Source organism: Pseudophryne corroboree, chromosome 2 (assembly GCF_028390025.1).
Source record: "Pseudophryne corroboree isolate aPseCor3 chromosome 2, aPseCor3.hap2, whole genome shotgun sequence".
Taxonomy (NCBI): domain Eukaryota; kingdom Metazoa; phylum Chordata; class Amphibia; order Anura; family Myobatrachidae; genus Pseudophryne; species Pseudophryne corroboree.
In genome coordinates this window covers 312,441,153-312,459,360 of record NC_086445.1, presented here as the reverse complement: position 1 = coordinate 312,459,360, position 18,208 = coordinate 312,441,153, and the positions used below count along the sequence as shown (strand labels likewise).

The 18,208-nt window shown below is 45.3% G+C and overlaps 1 protein-coding gene across 3 annotated transcripts in view; it reads right to left on the bottom strand.

Moving 5' to 3' along the window:
• PIBF1 (progesterone immunomodulatory binding factor 1) overlaps positions 1-18,208 on the bottom strand; it is a 504,884-nt gene that overhangs the window by 486,563 nt on the left and 113 nt on the right. The window contains exons 2-4 of one of the 3 annotated variants that reach the window (XM_063952932.1): positions 17,744-17,819; positions 16,781-17,062; positions 13,141-13,241 (exon numbers count right to left, since the gene is read on the bottom strand). In XM_063952932.1, coding sequence (XP_063809002.1) covers positions 13,141-13,241; positions 16,781-17,023 — 344 coding nt within the window. In that variant the 5' untranslated portion in view covers positions 17,024-17,062; positions 17,744-17,819. Of the gene's footprint in view, positions 1-13,140; positions 13,242-16,780; positions 17,063-17,743; positions 17,820-17,862; positions 18,200-18,208 lie in introns of those variants that run through there. The other 2 variants (XM_063952930.1, XM_063952931.1) reach the window with 2 other exon arrangements.

Below are 18,208 nucleotides of genomic sequence, written 5' to 3'. Positions count from 1 at the left end.
TAGCACCGCCTTTTTAGACAGGCGAGAGACAGAGACATCGACCCCAGGGGGTACCTCCCAAAATTTTCTACCTTCAGGAGCAAATGGGAAAGTGCGCAAAAACTTTTTGGACACTTAGAGTTTTTTGTATGAATTCTTCCAGGCCTGTCCAAATAAGTCATCTAACGCTGGAGATTCAGGGAAAGTGACATTGGGCTTGTTTTGTACAAAGAAAAACGACTGCTGTAAAGAAGTGTCCTCTAGAGGGAGCTGCAACACATCCCTTAAAGCCAAAATGAGGGATTCAATACCGAGCAGAATCGGTATCCCCACTAACGGGATCCGGGTCATCCTCATCATCCTGGACATCATCATCTGTATCAGAAAGCAGAGCAGGTAAACCATGCTTGTGGGGACCTGCATGAGAGAGGGGGGGGGAGGGGGAGGCTGTGCATCAGCCATAGCAGCTAAATCTGCAACAGCTTGTTGCAGTAACTGAGTTTTCTGCACATTAGCAGTTAACTGGGATGACATATCTGACATCATAGTTTTAAGAGACCCTAACCAGTGGGGCTCTGGACCCTCTTCACTAATTTGTGAAGATTGACTACATTGCTCACAGGAAACAGAGTCATTAGACAATGGAGAGAATCTGGTGTGACAAATACTGCACAGCTTGTGCTTACCCATATTCACAGTAAGAACAAATACATACACTTACACACAGACCGTTATAATGCAAGCCTGCTTTTACTACTGTATGTGAGAGAAGATACACAGAGAGAGGGAGAAATACCAGCACACCCAGAGCTGTACAGCCCCAGTGAGACTGTCAGCTGTGTGATCACAGTAACACTAATAAATGCAGTCCTGAATAGGCTCAGAATAGTGTACAACAGCGGCTCCCCCCCCCCTTTAGCTACACCCTGTACCAATTTCCAGCGTGTCTGTGAGGCAGGAAGTGCAGAGTGTGTGCTGCTGATGGCTTCTGTAAGCAGAGGAAGGCACCAATCGCCACTGGTCCCACTCTGAGGAAGCTCCGCCCCCTCCAATGGCGCCGGAGCTATACACAATATTTATACTGGCAAAGTCTCTCCTAAGCTTAAAATATCACACAAGTGCTTGGTTAAGCATATTAGAGCCAGTGTAGTCACGGGGGATCCTAGCGGGACCCCCCCAGGGAGGGTCCCATACATCGCGCACGTGATCAGTCGCACTTTGAACCGGGGCCCCCGGTGTGTACTCACCACCGATGTCACCTTCAGGCAACGTTAGGGGTGTGCGGCGTGCTGCGGCTGTAACAGCCAAGGCACAGTGTTCCGCTGAACAAACAGCCCCTCAGGACGGTGGTCCTGCAGCGGGGAAGCGGCTCTGCACCTCGCAAGGCCGGTGACCGTCCCCTTCCCTAACTCCCACGGTGCAGGTATGCTGTTGCCCAGTAGAGCGAGCAGAGACATTAGCCGAAACAGGGAGATCAGCATGAGAATATGCTTCTGAAATCGTCATTCAAAGCCACCTTGCCAGTAGGCCATCCTCTCTTGTGAAATCAGTAGAGAATGAAGAGAGTGTCTGTTTTTCTGATGGCACTGATACGATCCACGTAGATCCTTAAGACACTAACTACAATTTCTTCATTTAGGCGGAATTTAGACACCACCTTAGAAAGATACCCAGATTTGGTTCTGACAACTGCTCCATCTGGATAAAAAAAATTTAAAAAAAAATTCAGAAAAGGAGGGCGACATAATGCTCCTAAATCTGAAACTCTTGTAGCTGAAACAATAGCCAGTAGAAAGAGAACTTCAGGTGTCAACAATTTAAGATCCACTCATTTTAGTGGTTCAAATGGGGCAACTTGAAGAGCCTTTAGGACTAAAAACTTAAGTCCCAAGGCACTGTAGGAGGAACAAAAGGAGGCTGAATGTGCAACATTTCCTGGAAAAAAGTGTGCACATCCTGTAGGTTGGCAATTTTCTTTTGGAACCATACAGTCAATGCTGACAACTGAACTCTCAAGGATGGCACCTGTAGACAGTTGTCCTTTCCTGCCTGAAGGAATGCTAGGGGGTATATTCAATTGACGTCGGATCCATTTCGACATGCATTTGTCGAAATGGATCCGACAACCCCTATTCTATCCCATCTCAATTCGACTTTTTCAAGTCGAATTGAGATGAGGAACCCAGAGGAGGAGAGGAGGAGAGGAGGGGAGGGGAGCCGCGGGGAGACCAGCGTGGGACAGCCGCCGGCAGATGCAGGAGATCAGCGCTACAGGAGGATGTCAAACAGCTGCCCAAACAAACGGCAGTGTCCACCCGGCTCCAGCAAGCGTGATCTCACTTACTGGAGCCGGGTGGAAGGTGCAGTGAGCGGCGCGGCTTTGTGACATCCTGCTGCAGCGCTATGCTGTAGCGCTGATCTCCCCTGGCTGCACCCCCCCCCCTGGTCTAATGCCTCATCTCAGTCCGACATTTTTTTATGTCGGACTGAGATGGTCGAAAAGGGGACCAAAACCGACCCCCGTTTTCGACACAAGGACGTGGATCGGCAGCTATTCCGCCAATCCACATGCTTTTCGACAAGTCGAATTCATCGAAAAATGTCGAAAAATTTTGGGAAATATTGAATAGGACCTTAAAAAGTCGAAAACTGCCGTCTTTTCGACAGATGGCAGTTTTCAACTTCAATGGAATATACCCCTAGGACTCTGGAAACTGTGAAAGACCTAGGGTCAAATTTCCGGTCACTGCACTTTTGAATATAGGCTTGCCATACTCCGTGATAAATGCGAGCGGAGGAAGGTTTCCTTGCTCTGAGCATTATTTGAATTGCCTGTTGTGAGAATCCTCTTGCTTTCAGGATGGAAGTCTCAATAGCCACGCCGTCAAAGACAGTCGATCCAGGTGCCTGTAATAGCAAAGACCCTGGAACAGTAGATCTGGACATTGAGGGAGTAGGAATGAAGCATCCAACGACATCCTCTGCAGATCTGTGTACCAATGTCTTCTGGGCCAAGCCAGAGCTATTAGTATCACAGCGCCCATTCCTTGTTTTGGCTTTCGCATCACCCTGGGTAAGAGGGCGTTTGGTGGAAACACATAGGCCAGACGAAAGTCCCATCTCACTGACAGGGCATCCACAAAGATCGCTTTGGGATCCTTTGCTCTTAACCCATATGCGGAACTTTGTTGTTCTGACGGGACGCCATGAGATCCATCTCCGGTAACCCCCACTTGTCTAGCAGAATTTAGAAGACCTCTGGGTGTAAAACCCATTCGTTTGCATGAATAGTGTCGACTGAGAAAATGCGCTTCTCATTTTAGGACTCCCGGGACGAAGACTGCGGACATGGCCTGATGTTTGAGGTATGCTACTGCCGTTGCATTGTCTGTGCGGATTTGGACTGGTTCCCCCGAAGGATGTCCTTTGCTTGAATAAGTGCCATATATATGGCACGAAGTTCCAAAACATTTATTGGCAGGCAACTTTCTTCCTTGGTCCACTGCCCCTGGAAGCAAATCCTTACTGACACCGCTCCCCAGCCCTGAAGGCTGGCATCCGTTGTCAGAATTTCCCAATCTGATATCCAAAAGGGTCTCCCTTTGTCCAGGCTAATGACCTCCATTAGCCACCAGTCTAATGACCTCCTTACTTCCAGAGTAAGGACTATAGTCTGCGTTTTTATTGTCTGATGAAAACCATTCCATTTGAAAAGGCTCAAATGCTGCAGAGGCCTCGAGTGGAGCGGAGCATACTCCACCATGTTGAATGTCGACACCATCAATCCCATCACGTGCATTTCTGCGTCAATGGATACCCTTTGATTGTGTAGCAGCTCCAGAATCCTTAACTGAATTTTGGATATTTTGTTCAGAGGTAAAATTACTTTCTGAAGACCTGAATCCAACACAGCCCCTAACTGAGTTATCCGTTGTGACGGAACCAGGGACGACTTTGCCCAATTTATGAGCCAACCGTGTCTCTGCAAACAAGCTATTGTCTGTTTCAGATGACACAGAAGCAATTCCTGAGATTGTGCCAGGATTAATAAGTCGTCGAGGTATGGAAAAAGTCTTATCCCCTGTCTACAGAGATAAGATGCCATTACCACCATAATGTTGGTGAATACTCTGGGAGCTGTGGCCAGTCCAAATGGTAGGGCCTGAACTGAAAATGTTGCTATAGGATAGCAAACATGAGATAGCGCTGATGGGACAGTGCTATAGGAACATGTAGGTAAGCATCCTGGATATCCAGGGATACCATAAAATCCTCCAGCTCCATGGCCAAAATAATGGAATGAAAAGTTTCCACATGATACCGAGGCACCCAAATGTACATGTTCAGTACTTTGAGATTAAGTATGGGCCGGAACTACCCATTTAGCTTCTGGACTAAAAACAGGTTGGAGAAAAAAAAGCCTTGTCCTCGTTATGCAGGAGGAACTGGAATTATCACTCCTGACTGAAGCAACTTCTGAACTGCGTCTTGCAAAGCCCTGGCCTTCGTTTCCACTGAAGACGGGCTGGTACAAAAAAACCTTTGAGGGTGTTTCTTGAAAGAAAACGATTAACAGTGAGATACCGCTTCTTGCACTCAGGCATCTGTGGTAGACTGCTGTTAGATCTGTGCAAACTGAAGAAGTCGTCCTCCCACCCTGGGGTCCCACAGGTGGATGCACGCACCATCAAGCTGATGGCTTACCTTCTGATTTGGAAGCTGGCCCTCTGGTAGCCCAATGCTTTTCAGTCTTTCCAGACTTGTCAGATTGAGACTGTTTGCCATAACCCTTTCCTTTTGTTTTTCCTTGAATCTGAAAGGGCCGAAAAAAGCTGAAAATCTAGGATTTGTGTGTGGAAAGAAACTTCACTTTCTTGGAGTCTGCTATTGACTCCAAAATACTGGTGAATTCTTTACCAAAAAGAATATCTCCAGTAAAACGCAAGGACTCCAGAACCTTCTCGGATTCTGAGTCAGCTTTCCAAGTACGTAGCCAAACCGCTCTGCGAGATGCTACTGCTGAGGCTGATGAGAGGCAATTATACCCATATCCAAGGCTGCTTCTTCCATAAAAATAGCTGACTGTTTGATATGTGCAATATGGGATTTTTGCTCTTTAGATGCCACTGAAAGTCCATCCTCCAATGTATCAGCCCAGGCCACCACTGCTTGTGCCATCCAGGCTAAAGCCATGGCTGGTCTGATGATTACCGCAGACAAGACTACTTTCCGATCCGTGACATCATTTAACGATGTTGAAGGCAGAGGTAATGTAGATTTTCACACTAATCAGATGAGACCTCCCTTTTTTTTTCTTTTTTTTAAATATATGTTTATTGAGAAGAAACATGCAATAAAAATACAAGTCGTACGTCATAATGCTTGAGAAAAAGCATCAACCACTGCAAGGTACAGAAATCGCCAATAAAAGAGCTGAACAAAAATTTTAAATAGTATTAACAAGGTTATGAGGACAGTCAACCATATAGTTCAAGCAATAGAATGTAATATCAGTCTAACAAATTTTAAAAGGGTGGCGAGCCTTTAGTGAGAGATTCCGTATTATACCATGTTGTTAATCGAACCACTTTGCGCACATATTCCCTGGTGGCAGTTGGTAGCGTGAGTAAGTAGGGTAACCAGATGGCAAAGAATTTTGGAGAGCGGGACTCTGCGTCTAAGGAACAATCAACCCAATCCATTTCATAGAGGTATGTTAAACGTGGTAACATGAGGGAAAGGGGTATCGGCTCCGAATGTATCCACTGGGATAAAATAGTTTTCTTTGCGGCAGCAGCCACACGAGCCAACAATAATTTCGTCCCTTTGGAATATGGGGGATCCTGAGTATTTATAAAGTTCCAGAAAGCCCAGACCATAGTAATATTAAAAGAAATACGAAGTTCCACATTAATATATGTTTGGACTGCCGTCCAAAATGTTTGTACTACTGGGCATGCCCAGAGACAATGAATAATATCGGCTTCGGGGGAATTACACTTAAAACAAAGGGTGAGATTCAAATGATATATCACGCCCAATTTCCTTTCTAAAATGATCTACATTATTGTGCATATTGCGCCCATAGTAATCAGGTTTAGCTGTGTAAAGGGTCGGGTGCCTTGCTACTCTGGGGGTAGCGAGCTGATATAAAGATACAACGTCCCTGAAAGCAGAAACAGAACGGGTGTGGAAAGGGGTGAAAAGAATTGAATCCCACCCAAAGAGTTATCAGATACTCCAGTGAGAAAACAAAGTCTGGGGGTGTAGTAAGCTCTATGTAATATTTCAAAGTGCATCTCTGCATAGGAAGATTAAACTAATTGTTTATTTAGTACACCACACCACCGAATCACTGTCAAAAGATCAGTGGCCGGGAAGGTGTCAGTCCATTTGGCCATCCCTGTTGTGAGCTTAGATAGATCCAGCCTCCGCCTATTATGAGAAAAAAAATTAAAGAAGTATTATATGGGGCTCCTGGGGACTGCCGTACCAGGCCATCTAGGGGAAAGGTGAGATCAGGGGAGCGCAGTCGTGATAATTTGCTAGTAACAAAGCTACGAATTTGGAAATAAGCAAAAAGAGGAAAATGAAGAGTGGGGTATTTTACTTTTAGTTAAGATAAAGTCAATATCGCGGAGCATTCTACATTCAAAAATTTATATAATAAGGAAAGGCCCTGAAGATGCCAGCCACGAACAATCCCATTATCCTCTCCACCCTGAAATTGTGGATTACACAACAAAGGCTGAAATAAAGAATCCGTTAGGGAGAGGCCTAAGCGTTTCCTAAATTTACGCCATGCTGTACATGGAGCATATAACAATGGATTATGGAGTCGGTCATGTTTAAGAGAGATGTCCGCAAAATGCAACAAATGTACCAAAGAGTGTTGAGGTGAGAAAGCCTGTTCCAAAGCTCGATTAACAAAATTGTCACTATCCCCTATCCAATCCAGAGTATATCTATAATTGGAGGCTAGGGAGTAGTCTTCAGGACAGGGGAGATTAACACCACCAAGGGACGGGGGTTGTTTTAATTTAAAAAGTGCAATGCGGGGACGTTTGTTTGCCCAAATAAATTTAGTAAGGGCTTTATTAATAGTATGGACATCGCGTTTGGACAATATAAATGGGAGCATCTGGATTGGATAAAGTAGTCGAGGGAAGGAGACCATCTTATATAAATGGCACCTACCCAGATAAGAGATAGGGAGATGTTGCCATTTCAAAAAGTCATCCATCATTTGAGTGATGTGTTAAGAAAAGTTTACAGTATATAGGTCAGTGAGGAGTGGTGTGATACGGAGGCCTAAATATTTTAAATATCGGCAGGCCCATCTGAAGGGAAATGAGTCGCCCCAATCCCGTGCCGCCTCCCCTCCCAATGCCAGCGCCTCCGTTTTATCAAAATTAATAAGAAATAATGAAATTAAAATCATGCAGTGTAGTTAATAACGATGGAAATGCCTGTTTGGGGTTGGCAAAATATAATAATAGGTCGTCAGCAAAAGCAGATACCTTGACTTCGTTGTTACCTACCATAGGCCCTCATTCCGAGTTGATCGGTCGCAAGGCGAATTTAGCAGAGTTACACACGCTAAGCCGCCGCCTACTGGGAGTGAATCTTAGCTTCTTAAAATTGCGACCGATGTATTCGCAATATTGCGATTACTAACTACTTAGCAGTTTCAGAGTAGCTCCAGACTTACTCTGCCTGTGCGATCATTTCAGTGCTTGTCGTTCCTGGTTGACGTCACAAACACACCCAGCGTTCGCCCAGGCACTCCCACCGTTTCCCCGGCCACTCCTGCGTTTTTTCCGGAAACGGTAGCGTTTTCAGCCACACGCCCCTGAAACGCCGTGTTTCCGCCCAGTAACACCCATTTCCTGTCAATCACATTACGATCGCCGGAGCGAAGAAAAAGCCGTGAGTAAAATTACTTTCATCATAGTAAAGTTACTTGGCGCAGTCGCAGTGCGAACATTGCGCATGCGTACTAAGCGGATTTTCACTGCGATGCGATGAAAAATACCGAGCGAACAACTCGGAATGAGGGCCATAATACCTTGCCAAGTGGGATTTAGTATAAAATTACGTATCAAGGGGTCTAGGGCCAGATCGAATAGCAGGGGGGAGAGGGGGCATCCCTGACGTGTCCCTCTACCTAACGTAAAAGCAGACGAGTTTAAACCATTTATAGTTAAATGCGCCTGGGGTAGTGCATATAACATTCTAAATAGATGGATGAATTCCTCACCAAATCGCTGGACATAAAAAATACGAAGTAAATGAAACCAGGAGACGCGGTCAAACGCCTTCTCGGCGTCACAACTTACAATAAGAGCATTTGGGCAAGCAGATTGTTGTGCACTATACATTGCTGCAATCAGTTTACGAATATTATGAACTGAGGTTCTACCTTTGACAAACCCTGTTTGAGCAGGATGTAGGACCCTGTTCATGATAGGCTGAAGTCTTGTTGCAATTAGTTTTGTAAAAAGCTTCAAGTCCTAATTCAATAAAGAAATAGGTCTATAAGATTTAGTATATCGGGGATCTTTTCCCGGTATCGGAAACAGCACAATTCTGGCTTCACTAAATCCCATGGGGGGTGGTTTACCGTCCAACAGTGGATTAAAAAGAGATAATAAATGGGGTAATATATGGGGGGCCAGGAATCGATAATACTGCGCCCCAAATCCGTCCGGGCCAGGAGACTTGCCATTGTGCAGTGATTTGATCAAAGAAAGTTATTCCGGTTCCGTGACCGGTTCTGTTAAGGATTTTCTTTCCTCTTCCGTTAAAACAGGTAGTTTTGCCCTCTCAAGGAATTGCATTCCAAGAGTTGGATGATCCAAGGGGGCTTCATAGAGAGTGTAGTAATATTGTAAGAAGGCCTCAGAAATTGAGGGAGTATCAAAAATGGCTGCAGACGAATCCGTGATTAGTTGAGAAATACGAGAAGGAGCGGAGTACGACCGAACCAGATTCGCCAATAATCTCCCGGATTTGTTTCCCCCTCGAAAAAATCTATTCCATTGTAAATCGTATGAAAATCTCACCCGCTCAGTATAGGCCAGTCGGTTGTCGGGTCAAAATCCCAACTCAAAATTATTTAAGTATCATATGAACCAAAGTGTAAAGGTCTATGGAGCGGCCCACCGATACGCTTAATAGATTCCAACCTAAAACATGAGTAAAGTGGAGAACCGAGCCAGGAAACCGTACAATAATCAAACATAACAATAACATATAAGAGAAGGGAAAAAGGGGGGGGGGGGTTTAGTTGGAGAAGAGAAGGAAGAAAAAGAGTCAGAAAGTAGAGAGCAGTTCAAGAAGAATTGAAAACAATAGGATAAACGGTCACAGAGACACAAAATATTTCGGGAAATGCAATAGGGTATAAGTGACAATGTACCAACATATAAAGAGATAAACAAAAAATATATCAACCAGTGGTAGGTCCCACTCTCAGCAGTTACTAAGAACCTGAATGGGGACTGTTCAAGAAGATGAAAATATACAAGGCCATTGGATATCAGTCCTCTTCGTCTATCCCGGTAGAGGAGTGTCAGGATAGTGAATCGACAAAGTTCTTGGCCGTTTTTGGATCCTCAAAGAAGTAGGTCTTCCCCGCATGAGTGACTCTCAATTTAGCCGGATAGAGAAGCGCAAAGCGGTGGCCCAGCTCAAAAAGTCTCTTGCAGACAGGCGAAAATCCTCTCCGTTTGGAAGCAACCATATAAGAAAAGTCCTGGAAAAGCAGCAATTTAGTATCCTGGTATCTCAAGTCGGCACATTTTCTGTAGGCGTCTAGTATCATGACCTTGTCAGTGTAGTTGAGGACTCTCAGGATGATGGGCCGGGGCCTCTCTCTTGTGGATTGCCGTTCAGGGCCAATACGGTGTAGACGTTCCACTACTACGGATCCAGAATCCGAACTCCCTAGGCAGCCATTGAGAGACGAGCGTCATGAGGTTTCACCGACTCCGGTAGGCCGATGAGGCGCACATTATTTCTCCTTTTTCGGTTTTCAAGGTCCTCAAGCTTATCCTGAATAGATGCAACAAATGTTTCTTGGTCAGAGAGAGCCATTGTGAGATCATCTTCCAAGTCGGATTTTCTCTATTCTGCCTCGGTAAGTCGCTGAGCATGTTGGTTCAGTTGAGTGAGAGCGGAGTCAAGTGAGTCTTTTAGAGGAGCCAATTTTTGGTCTAATAACGCAGACAGGATATCCGTTATTTCATTTGTCGTGCAGGATTTTGCAGAATCCATTGCGGACACGGACACAGGTTGGCCTCGGGGGCTAGAATGCGAACCCAATGGGGGTGAAGGAGAGCTATCAACCGAACAGTTGTCACGGCCTCGGCCTCCGCCCGACTGGTTGCTACGGGTGCCCTGCGACGACTTGGCCGCAAATTTGTCCATCATCAGAATAGTGAGACAGCAACAGCAGTGAGTGGGGCAATAGACAGCTTGAGATATATAATAATATGAGCCGCAATATAATGTTCCTCCAGCAGAGGGAGTTCAATGAATGAGATGAGATATTAGATGCAATATGAATGAATGAGATTTCTCCAAGAAATAGAATGCAAAAGTTGGAGGTATGATAAGAAGGAATTAAGAGGGCTCAGGTCCCATTCAGCAGGTTCCAATATGGCCAGGGAGGAAAGCCAGCAAGGATCACGGACATGCCAGTGACCACAGCTGGCTGCCTGCAGCAGGGAGCCTCAGCTTCCCAGTTCACTGTCTCCAAGATGGCCGCCAGGTGCAGGGGGAGATGTGATGCAGCCTGAGGAATAACTTCTTCCCGGTTGCACAGTGCCTCAGTGCAGCCAGGGAGGCATTCAGCAGGTCAGTGGCCGCTTTCCTGGTGGGCAGGGCGAGCGGGTGTCTCAGCCGTGGGCGAAGCGGACTCTTCCGCTCTGCCGCCCTGGAAGTCCGCGGCGGGTCGCGGGCGTACTCGAGGTCCCGGCCCGCGGAGGTAGTGTAGGCCGCGAGGCTCCGGAGCTCCCTGAGCGGCTCCTAGATCCCGGAAAGGCGTCCCCCAATAGCGGGCCCGGCGGGCAGGGAGCCACAGAGGGCAATATGTGTGGGCCAGCAGTAGTGGAAGGCTAAGAAATAGGGCTCGTCCTCTTCCCCTGCTGGCCGGTCTCCTCCTTCCTGGACCTCCCTTTTTAAACAGTCCCCAGCTGGAAGAGGATAATGGGAATTCCATGTCTTTGGAATTCTAAACTTCTTACTGGGTGTAACCCAAGCCTCTTGCATAATTTCAGTCAGCTGTTCTGACCATGGAAACTCAGTCCTAACCAATTTGGGACGTTTAAACACAGGTGCCTTATCTTTTAACAAAGGCTCTGCTGCCTCCTCTAAGGATAGACTGGCTTTCATAGCCCTAATTAGCTCAGGTATGTCCACTGATCTGAGGCCTTCCTTCTCGTCTCTGTATGCAGACCCGGAGTGTGATGAGTCCTCATCCTCCGACGAGTCCTCATCTGAAATGTGTAGACAGTGAAGATGTTGTTTCATGTCTATGTGATTTACTTACCACCGGCCTTTCAGCCTGTTTCTGTTGAGAGGCTGCCGATTCCTGTACTGGATGTGATAAACCCCAGGTTGAATGTTGCATGTAAGGGTTAATAGGGTAACCTATCCCTGGTATAGGAGCTGGCATTATCCGCTCAGCTATACTGGATAATGTCTGTGCAAAGGTAGCCCGTGGGGGATCAACTTGAACCTGTGCCTGCCTCGGATTATTCAAGGGGCTTTGATGAAAGCTAAAGCAATTTGTACATAAATCATTTTGAACCAGATCCTGAGAGGTTAACCCAGCTTTGCAAGACAAACATGAAATGAGTGTTGGTGCTGCTGTGGAGAGTGTATCCACCTCACACTTGCCTCTCTTAGACATGATAAATAAATCACACACCTGTACAGTGCTAACTACACAATTTGTGACTGCAATCACTTTTACATTTGTTAAAGTGACATACAAACCATTGCACAAGCATTGAAGATCGGAATACACAGAAACTCACAGAAAATAGTAAAGTCAACAATCACACTAGCAACCAGTCACAAGTTATACATTAGTATAATAAGCACATAATCAACTACAGATACATTTCAAGTATGCAGGAGAAACATATTACTGCATTACCTTATATAGTAGTATAAACGTATTCAGTCGCACAGCGAAAGGAAACAGCAGCAATAGTTTACAGACTCAAATGCATCAGGCACTTATCCAACTATTCGTACTAAAAGGTAGATAGAGACTCAGTGCTGTATCACCCGGCTCAGGAGAGTGGGATACAGGGAGACTTCACCCCGTTTCCAGGATCGATCAATACGTTAAAGCTGAGTGGATCCAGAAGCTATTTGTGTACACAACCGCCCCTTGAACCTCCAGTGAACACTGACGCACCAGTCATACAGCATATGCTGCGACTCGGAGGAAACTGGTCATGAACCGGGGGGGAGAGGCGACCAAGGAGGCGTCTTACTCCCCACTGCTGACATCAATCCCAGGGATTGCGGCCTCATACTACCCCCCTGGAGCCTATGATCCCTGAGGCCTAGCGCTGGTGCACCAGAGGTGGTAGCCGCGTCAGAGACTGTTCAGTAGTTTCCATCCCGGAACAGTGCGGCAGTGTCTCGCGTTTCCCCTACTAAGTGGAGCCGATGCCTTACCTTCTCCCTGTGCTCCGGCCACAGCCTGGTACCGTCTGCTGGACTTGCTAGTAGATCCTACACAGACGCCCGCCGAAACAGTACTGTACACGTGGGTGAGCGTTGTCGCGATCCGGCGGTGAATTGTTGGAGCGGCTCTTTCTAAGGTATGTATAAGACGCTTTTTAGAAAGTTCGCTCAAACAAATAGTAAGACTATAAAAATAAAATAAAAAAAAGCTTATGGCTGCTAAAAACCAGCAGCCCATTGACCATGGTCCGGCTCCTGCCGCACAAAACAAAAAACGGATTTCCCTGAGCCAGGAGGCGGGGATAAAGGGTGGGCCCGTTGCATTTTGGGAGGCCGAAAGCTTTGATCATTTGGTGCCAATCCGCTGTCGCTAACTCATATCCCAATGTTATCCTGTGGACCCTGCAGGAGAAATACTAGGATGGGTATCAGTATATTAGGGTGACATCCTACCTTGCATCCTCCTGCTGGATTTTGATTTGGGTGTCAAGTCTTAAGGCTAGTAACTGCTTCTGATGGACTGTGTCATTCAACTTCTCTTCAAGCTCTTCAATCTATGGAAAATGACACATTAAATAAAAAATACAACATTTTTAAAAAAAGAATGAGTCTTACATTTGTGAACCATGAGAAAAGTTTATAACCGATGTTTAATATTTGAATAATGAGGCAAAAAAACAAAAAAAAACACATTATGGATACCAAAAATTACAATTCCTCCATTTACTGAAGATGCTGATTGCATGATCCGAGCAAATTCCAATCAGAATTTATTGAATTAATGACATTCATGCATTAAATCCCGCTGTCGTGTCTGTGTCATCAGCCAACCACATTGTGTAGAAGAAACTCCTATGTCCAGCAATTCAGCAGACCATAAGATCAATGTAGTGTGTTGTCGATGTATGAAGATAAAATGGCTATAAATAGGTTTGACAATAGAGGACTAATCAAACAGGTCTGTTCTTGCTGTGGCCAAGGCAACTACTAATGAAGGACCAGAGGGAATGTGAATTATTGTTACCAAAACAAACAGAGGCCATACCTTGCTAGAGCACCAGAGAATACCCAAAAAGGTCTCCACTTCAAACCGCAGACACTCCAGTGTACATGGGCATAACATACAAATGTGTCCTCATACATTATTGCGCAGAGCATCTTTTTTGCATAACTGTCCATCTTAGTCTTGCTTAACACTGATTTTTCACTTTATCCCTTATTTGTGTTAAGCCCTGGAGTGGTACAGCTGGGGTGGTTTGGGGGAGCTCTGCGCCCCATAGGCAAACCCCAATAATGTTAGGGACCTATCTGACGAGGTCACTGTGAAGCAGGTGGGCAGGCTCATATATTGCCAATATATGCCAAGAACCTCGGATATGATGGTTTTTATAATTATAATATTAATGGTATATGGTACATCTGCACCCTTGTTTCTATATTGCTGTCCATCTTAGTCACAATACGATGCAACAAAGCCACGTCACACTTGTGCGAATGAGTCAATCTGTATATGAAACAGCCACTACTTTTTTTTTCACCCCAAGTTGCATTGTGCTTCATCTGTGACATATTTAAATCTAAGCCCTGTGAGGTTAAAGTCGCAGCCCGGTGTCTCTGGAACAGATTGAGTGGTGTTTCGCTGTGTCTGTGCTGTTAATTAGAAAGGTTGCTAAGCTGTACCACTCAGCACGGTTCACTTTCGCCACATGGCTCATTGAGGCTAGGTGTATGAGGACATATCTGTATGTGTGATTGATAATCAAAAATATAAATGTGTCTGTTCTGGCACACATAACACCAGGCTGTCCGTTATAGATTTCTGGCAATCAGGTAAGAATCATTGCAGTACACGTTTCTGTACATCACATCTGAATTGTAGGGGATCATTTACAGTATATAAACAAACACTTTACACCAAGTCTTGGTCAGGGCCGTCTCTTTCACTAGGCTCAGTGGGTAGTTGCCCAGGGGCTCCAAGATTCTAAGGGCCTGTGGCTGATAAACCTCCACCCCCAACTGGATTGAGCATCCGACAGTGCCCACATCCCCCTCTCCCCTTGCTGTGAGGCAGAAGCACACACAAATCTCCAGGGATCAGTGCTGGAACGGAAGAATCACCACTTCAGCTGGTGCAATGTCAGTGCTGCAAGATTCAAACGAGCCACGGGGCCCAGATCCAGCAACCCCTGCAGTAGAGTCTCAGGCCGACCACGGTCAGAGAAGAAAACGTCTCCCCGCTGCGACCACTGCTACATGCCCACTCGGCAGATGAAGGTAATCCCGCTGACTGCCAGGGATAGAGAGGGCCACTGTGGGTTGAAAAGAAGCTCCAGATCCGATTACAAATCAGCTTTTCTCACCCCTGCCGTCGGAGCTCAAACTGGATGCGACCGCTCAAGCTACGCTCCTCCACAAATAATAAAATCTTAAATATACAGTACTAATAGTTAATATTTAAATTGCACAGTTGTTAGAATGATGGTCATAGTATATTTTTCCTCATATCCCCTGAGCTGCTTATTTGAGTAAGTGAGAGTAAGAGTAAGAGTAAGAGAGAGCTTCCGCATTTCACTGGTTGCACATCCGCAGTGCACCCGCCGAGCGTACACACTGTGTAAAGGGCTTCAGAGTGCGATCACCTCTGAATCAGGCCCTATGTTTGTTCAATTAAGTATTGGTTCTTCAAGGCCTTGAATTTGAAACATCATTTGATGTTCTAAATTAGTGTGGAGTAATGTATATAAGGGACTCTGCTATGTGATGTAATGCGAATATTGTTGCCTTACCAGTTATTTGGGGGTGGTGGGGGGGGGGGGGGACTATAGCTCTTTCTGGCACAGTGGGTACCAAAATGTCTAGTCCCTTGCCGTGAACTGGTGGGTAGGTGCCCCAGTGCATTGCTTTGCCCACGTGCCTACACTGCTGTTCAGACGGCCTTGGTCTTGGTTGTCCATAGCGCCAGATAGGGTACCGTAATCAATTCTCTAAACAAACTGCGAGGCGGAAATGACCCTTTGAGAATGGCTTGATAAGAAGACTTTTGGTATAATGTTTAGTTTGCATGTACATGGGTTTACTTTACTTTTATATTATGCTTGTGGGTCGCTTACTGACAATTTACCTTTATGGGTATAAGCAGAAAATGTTATTGTTTCTCATTTTTTAGGTTTTTGTTGCGATGTACAGTATGGGCTGTATTCAATAACTGTCGGAAGCTGCCGTCTTGTCGGAAAGATGGCAGCTTCCGACAGAATTAGGTCAGAAGGGATTCCGACAAGATCCACGTGCTTCTGTCGGAAATGGGGGCAACTCTGACAGGTTTTGGCCCCCAGCTCCTCCCGCCGATCTGTGCTCTCCCTGCCGCCTGCAGGCACATCTCTCCCTGCAGCCAGCTCCTCCTGCCGCCACCAATCTCTGCTCCCCCCTGCCGCCTAGCTTACCCCTACCACCATCTGCGCACCTGGCCACTGCTGTCAGCACATCTGCAGCCGCTGACAGCAGCGGCAGGACGGGTCCCCGTGCACGCCCAAATCCGACAGTCGGATTTGGCCGTCCATTGAATAGGGGTTGTCGGATCCAGTCCGACAACTGCATGTCGGAATGGATCCGACTCCTATTGAATATACCCCTATGTGTTGTCATATAACTTATTTTTTAAACGTCATTTGTTTATATAGTCAATGATTAATTTTAACCTATAATAGCTGAGTCCATATTGGACAATCATTAAAACTGGTATTTCTTGCTGGGCAATATCCTAACTTTAATGACTTCTACAAGAAAAACAATTGTTTTTAAAACATGAAGTTTGCCATAAGTAAGTTAGCCATATCGTACTGGAAACGCATTTATGGAGCCCAAACTGGCTGCCTTGCTATAATAAAATACAGGTTGAGTATCCCTTATCCAAAATCCCACATTTTTGGGTCCCCCACTGAGATAATAACATATATATTATATATTAATAATATAATATCTATATATGTGTCACTATCTCAGTAGGGGACCCAAAAATGTGTGATTTTTAATTTTGGATAAGGGATACTCAACCTGTAAAATATTACAATGAAAGTGACTAAAAAGAGAAACGTACTTTGGTCAGGTATTCTCCTTTCAAGTTGTCAATCATGAGGTTTTTCTGGGACAACTCTATTTTCAGGAGTTGGAGATTGTGAAGAAGTTCCTTCCTTTCAATCAGCTGCCTGGTGACTTTATTAGAGCCATTCCGCTCTTCTGATGAAGAGATGTCATCTGTTGGCACCGTTGTTTCCAGGCTTATATCCTCTGACTCAAGGGAGCTGGAGATGTTCATTTTTTTGCCCATTTTCCGTGACATATTCAAACTCTACATTAACCGAATTCAAAATATTTTGCACTGGGAAAACAAACAAAAAAAAAAAAAACACAAATGAAGACTGAAATTCATTATTCATTCTTATCACCTCCTGGATGACACTATTCCATTCAGAATAGTCTGCATTTGCCACTCAGTAATCATCAACATTAGTTGTTACTAGATTGCTGCAACTTCCTACAGAAATGTAATCGGGAAAATGATTTCCAATAATTATAGGATGTACATTTATTAGTTTATTGATACAAAATGTTCTAAATTATATATATATTTATATATATTTTTCCCCCCCAAAACCATAACAAATATAATTATGGAGGAATTGAGAGGCAAACTATTTCAGAAGCTGGAAAGGACAGTGTAACACAGAAACAGGTCGCCATAGGGTTACCACCTCATCCCTTTAATTCTGGACCCATTAATTACACAGGATCTGTGGCTGGCTGACTTCAAGACTCCAGTTCACCTGGTTTTAATCAGCCACAGAACCTGTGTAATTAATATGTGTCCAGAATTAAAGGGATGAGGTGGTAACCCTAGTCGCCGTAGTAATTAGGGTATGGTATTTTTGCTGATATTTGAAGACTACGGCCAGAGCTGGAACATAAGATGCATTTATACAGTAGTGAATGTTTTGAGGTCTGCCGCTACCAATAAAAAAAACTAACAATGAGACAGTTGATGTATTAGAGATGTACAGACCACGCTTAGATATCATATGCTCCCCTGCTGTTGGAAACTACAAGTCTCAGCAAGCCCTGCCACGCTACCAGAGGAACTATTAGAAAAACAAAAGAAGATAAAAATGACTTTTAGTTTACCTAGAAATCTGTAAGATCATAGACCCTGCAGGACACTGGGTGACAGGACGTATTTGGGGTAAGATGCGATGGGATTATGATAACCCCTGAGGTACATACGCATTACCCAGCTGCCTCTCCCTGCTGCTGAAGTGCTCAGCCACTGCTGTTATCTATCTGCCGCCGCTCCAGCCGCCTCTCTCACTGACTGACCCCCACACACACAGCACCGGCCTGCACTGCGCATGCGCCTCCAAGCCCTACCCCTACCATCTACAACGCCGTTACCCGACTCGGTTCCGTTACACCTCACTCAGACCCATCTAATAGACACACAGACATTAATCCTAATAGCAAGGTTACCCTG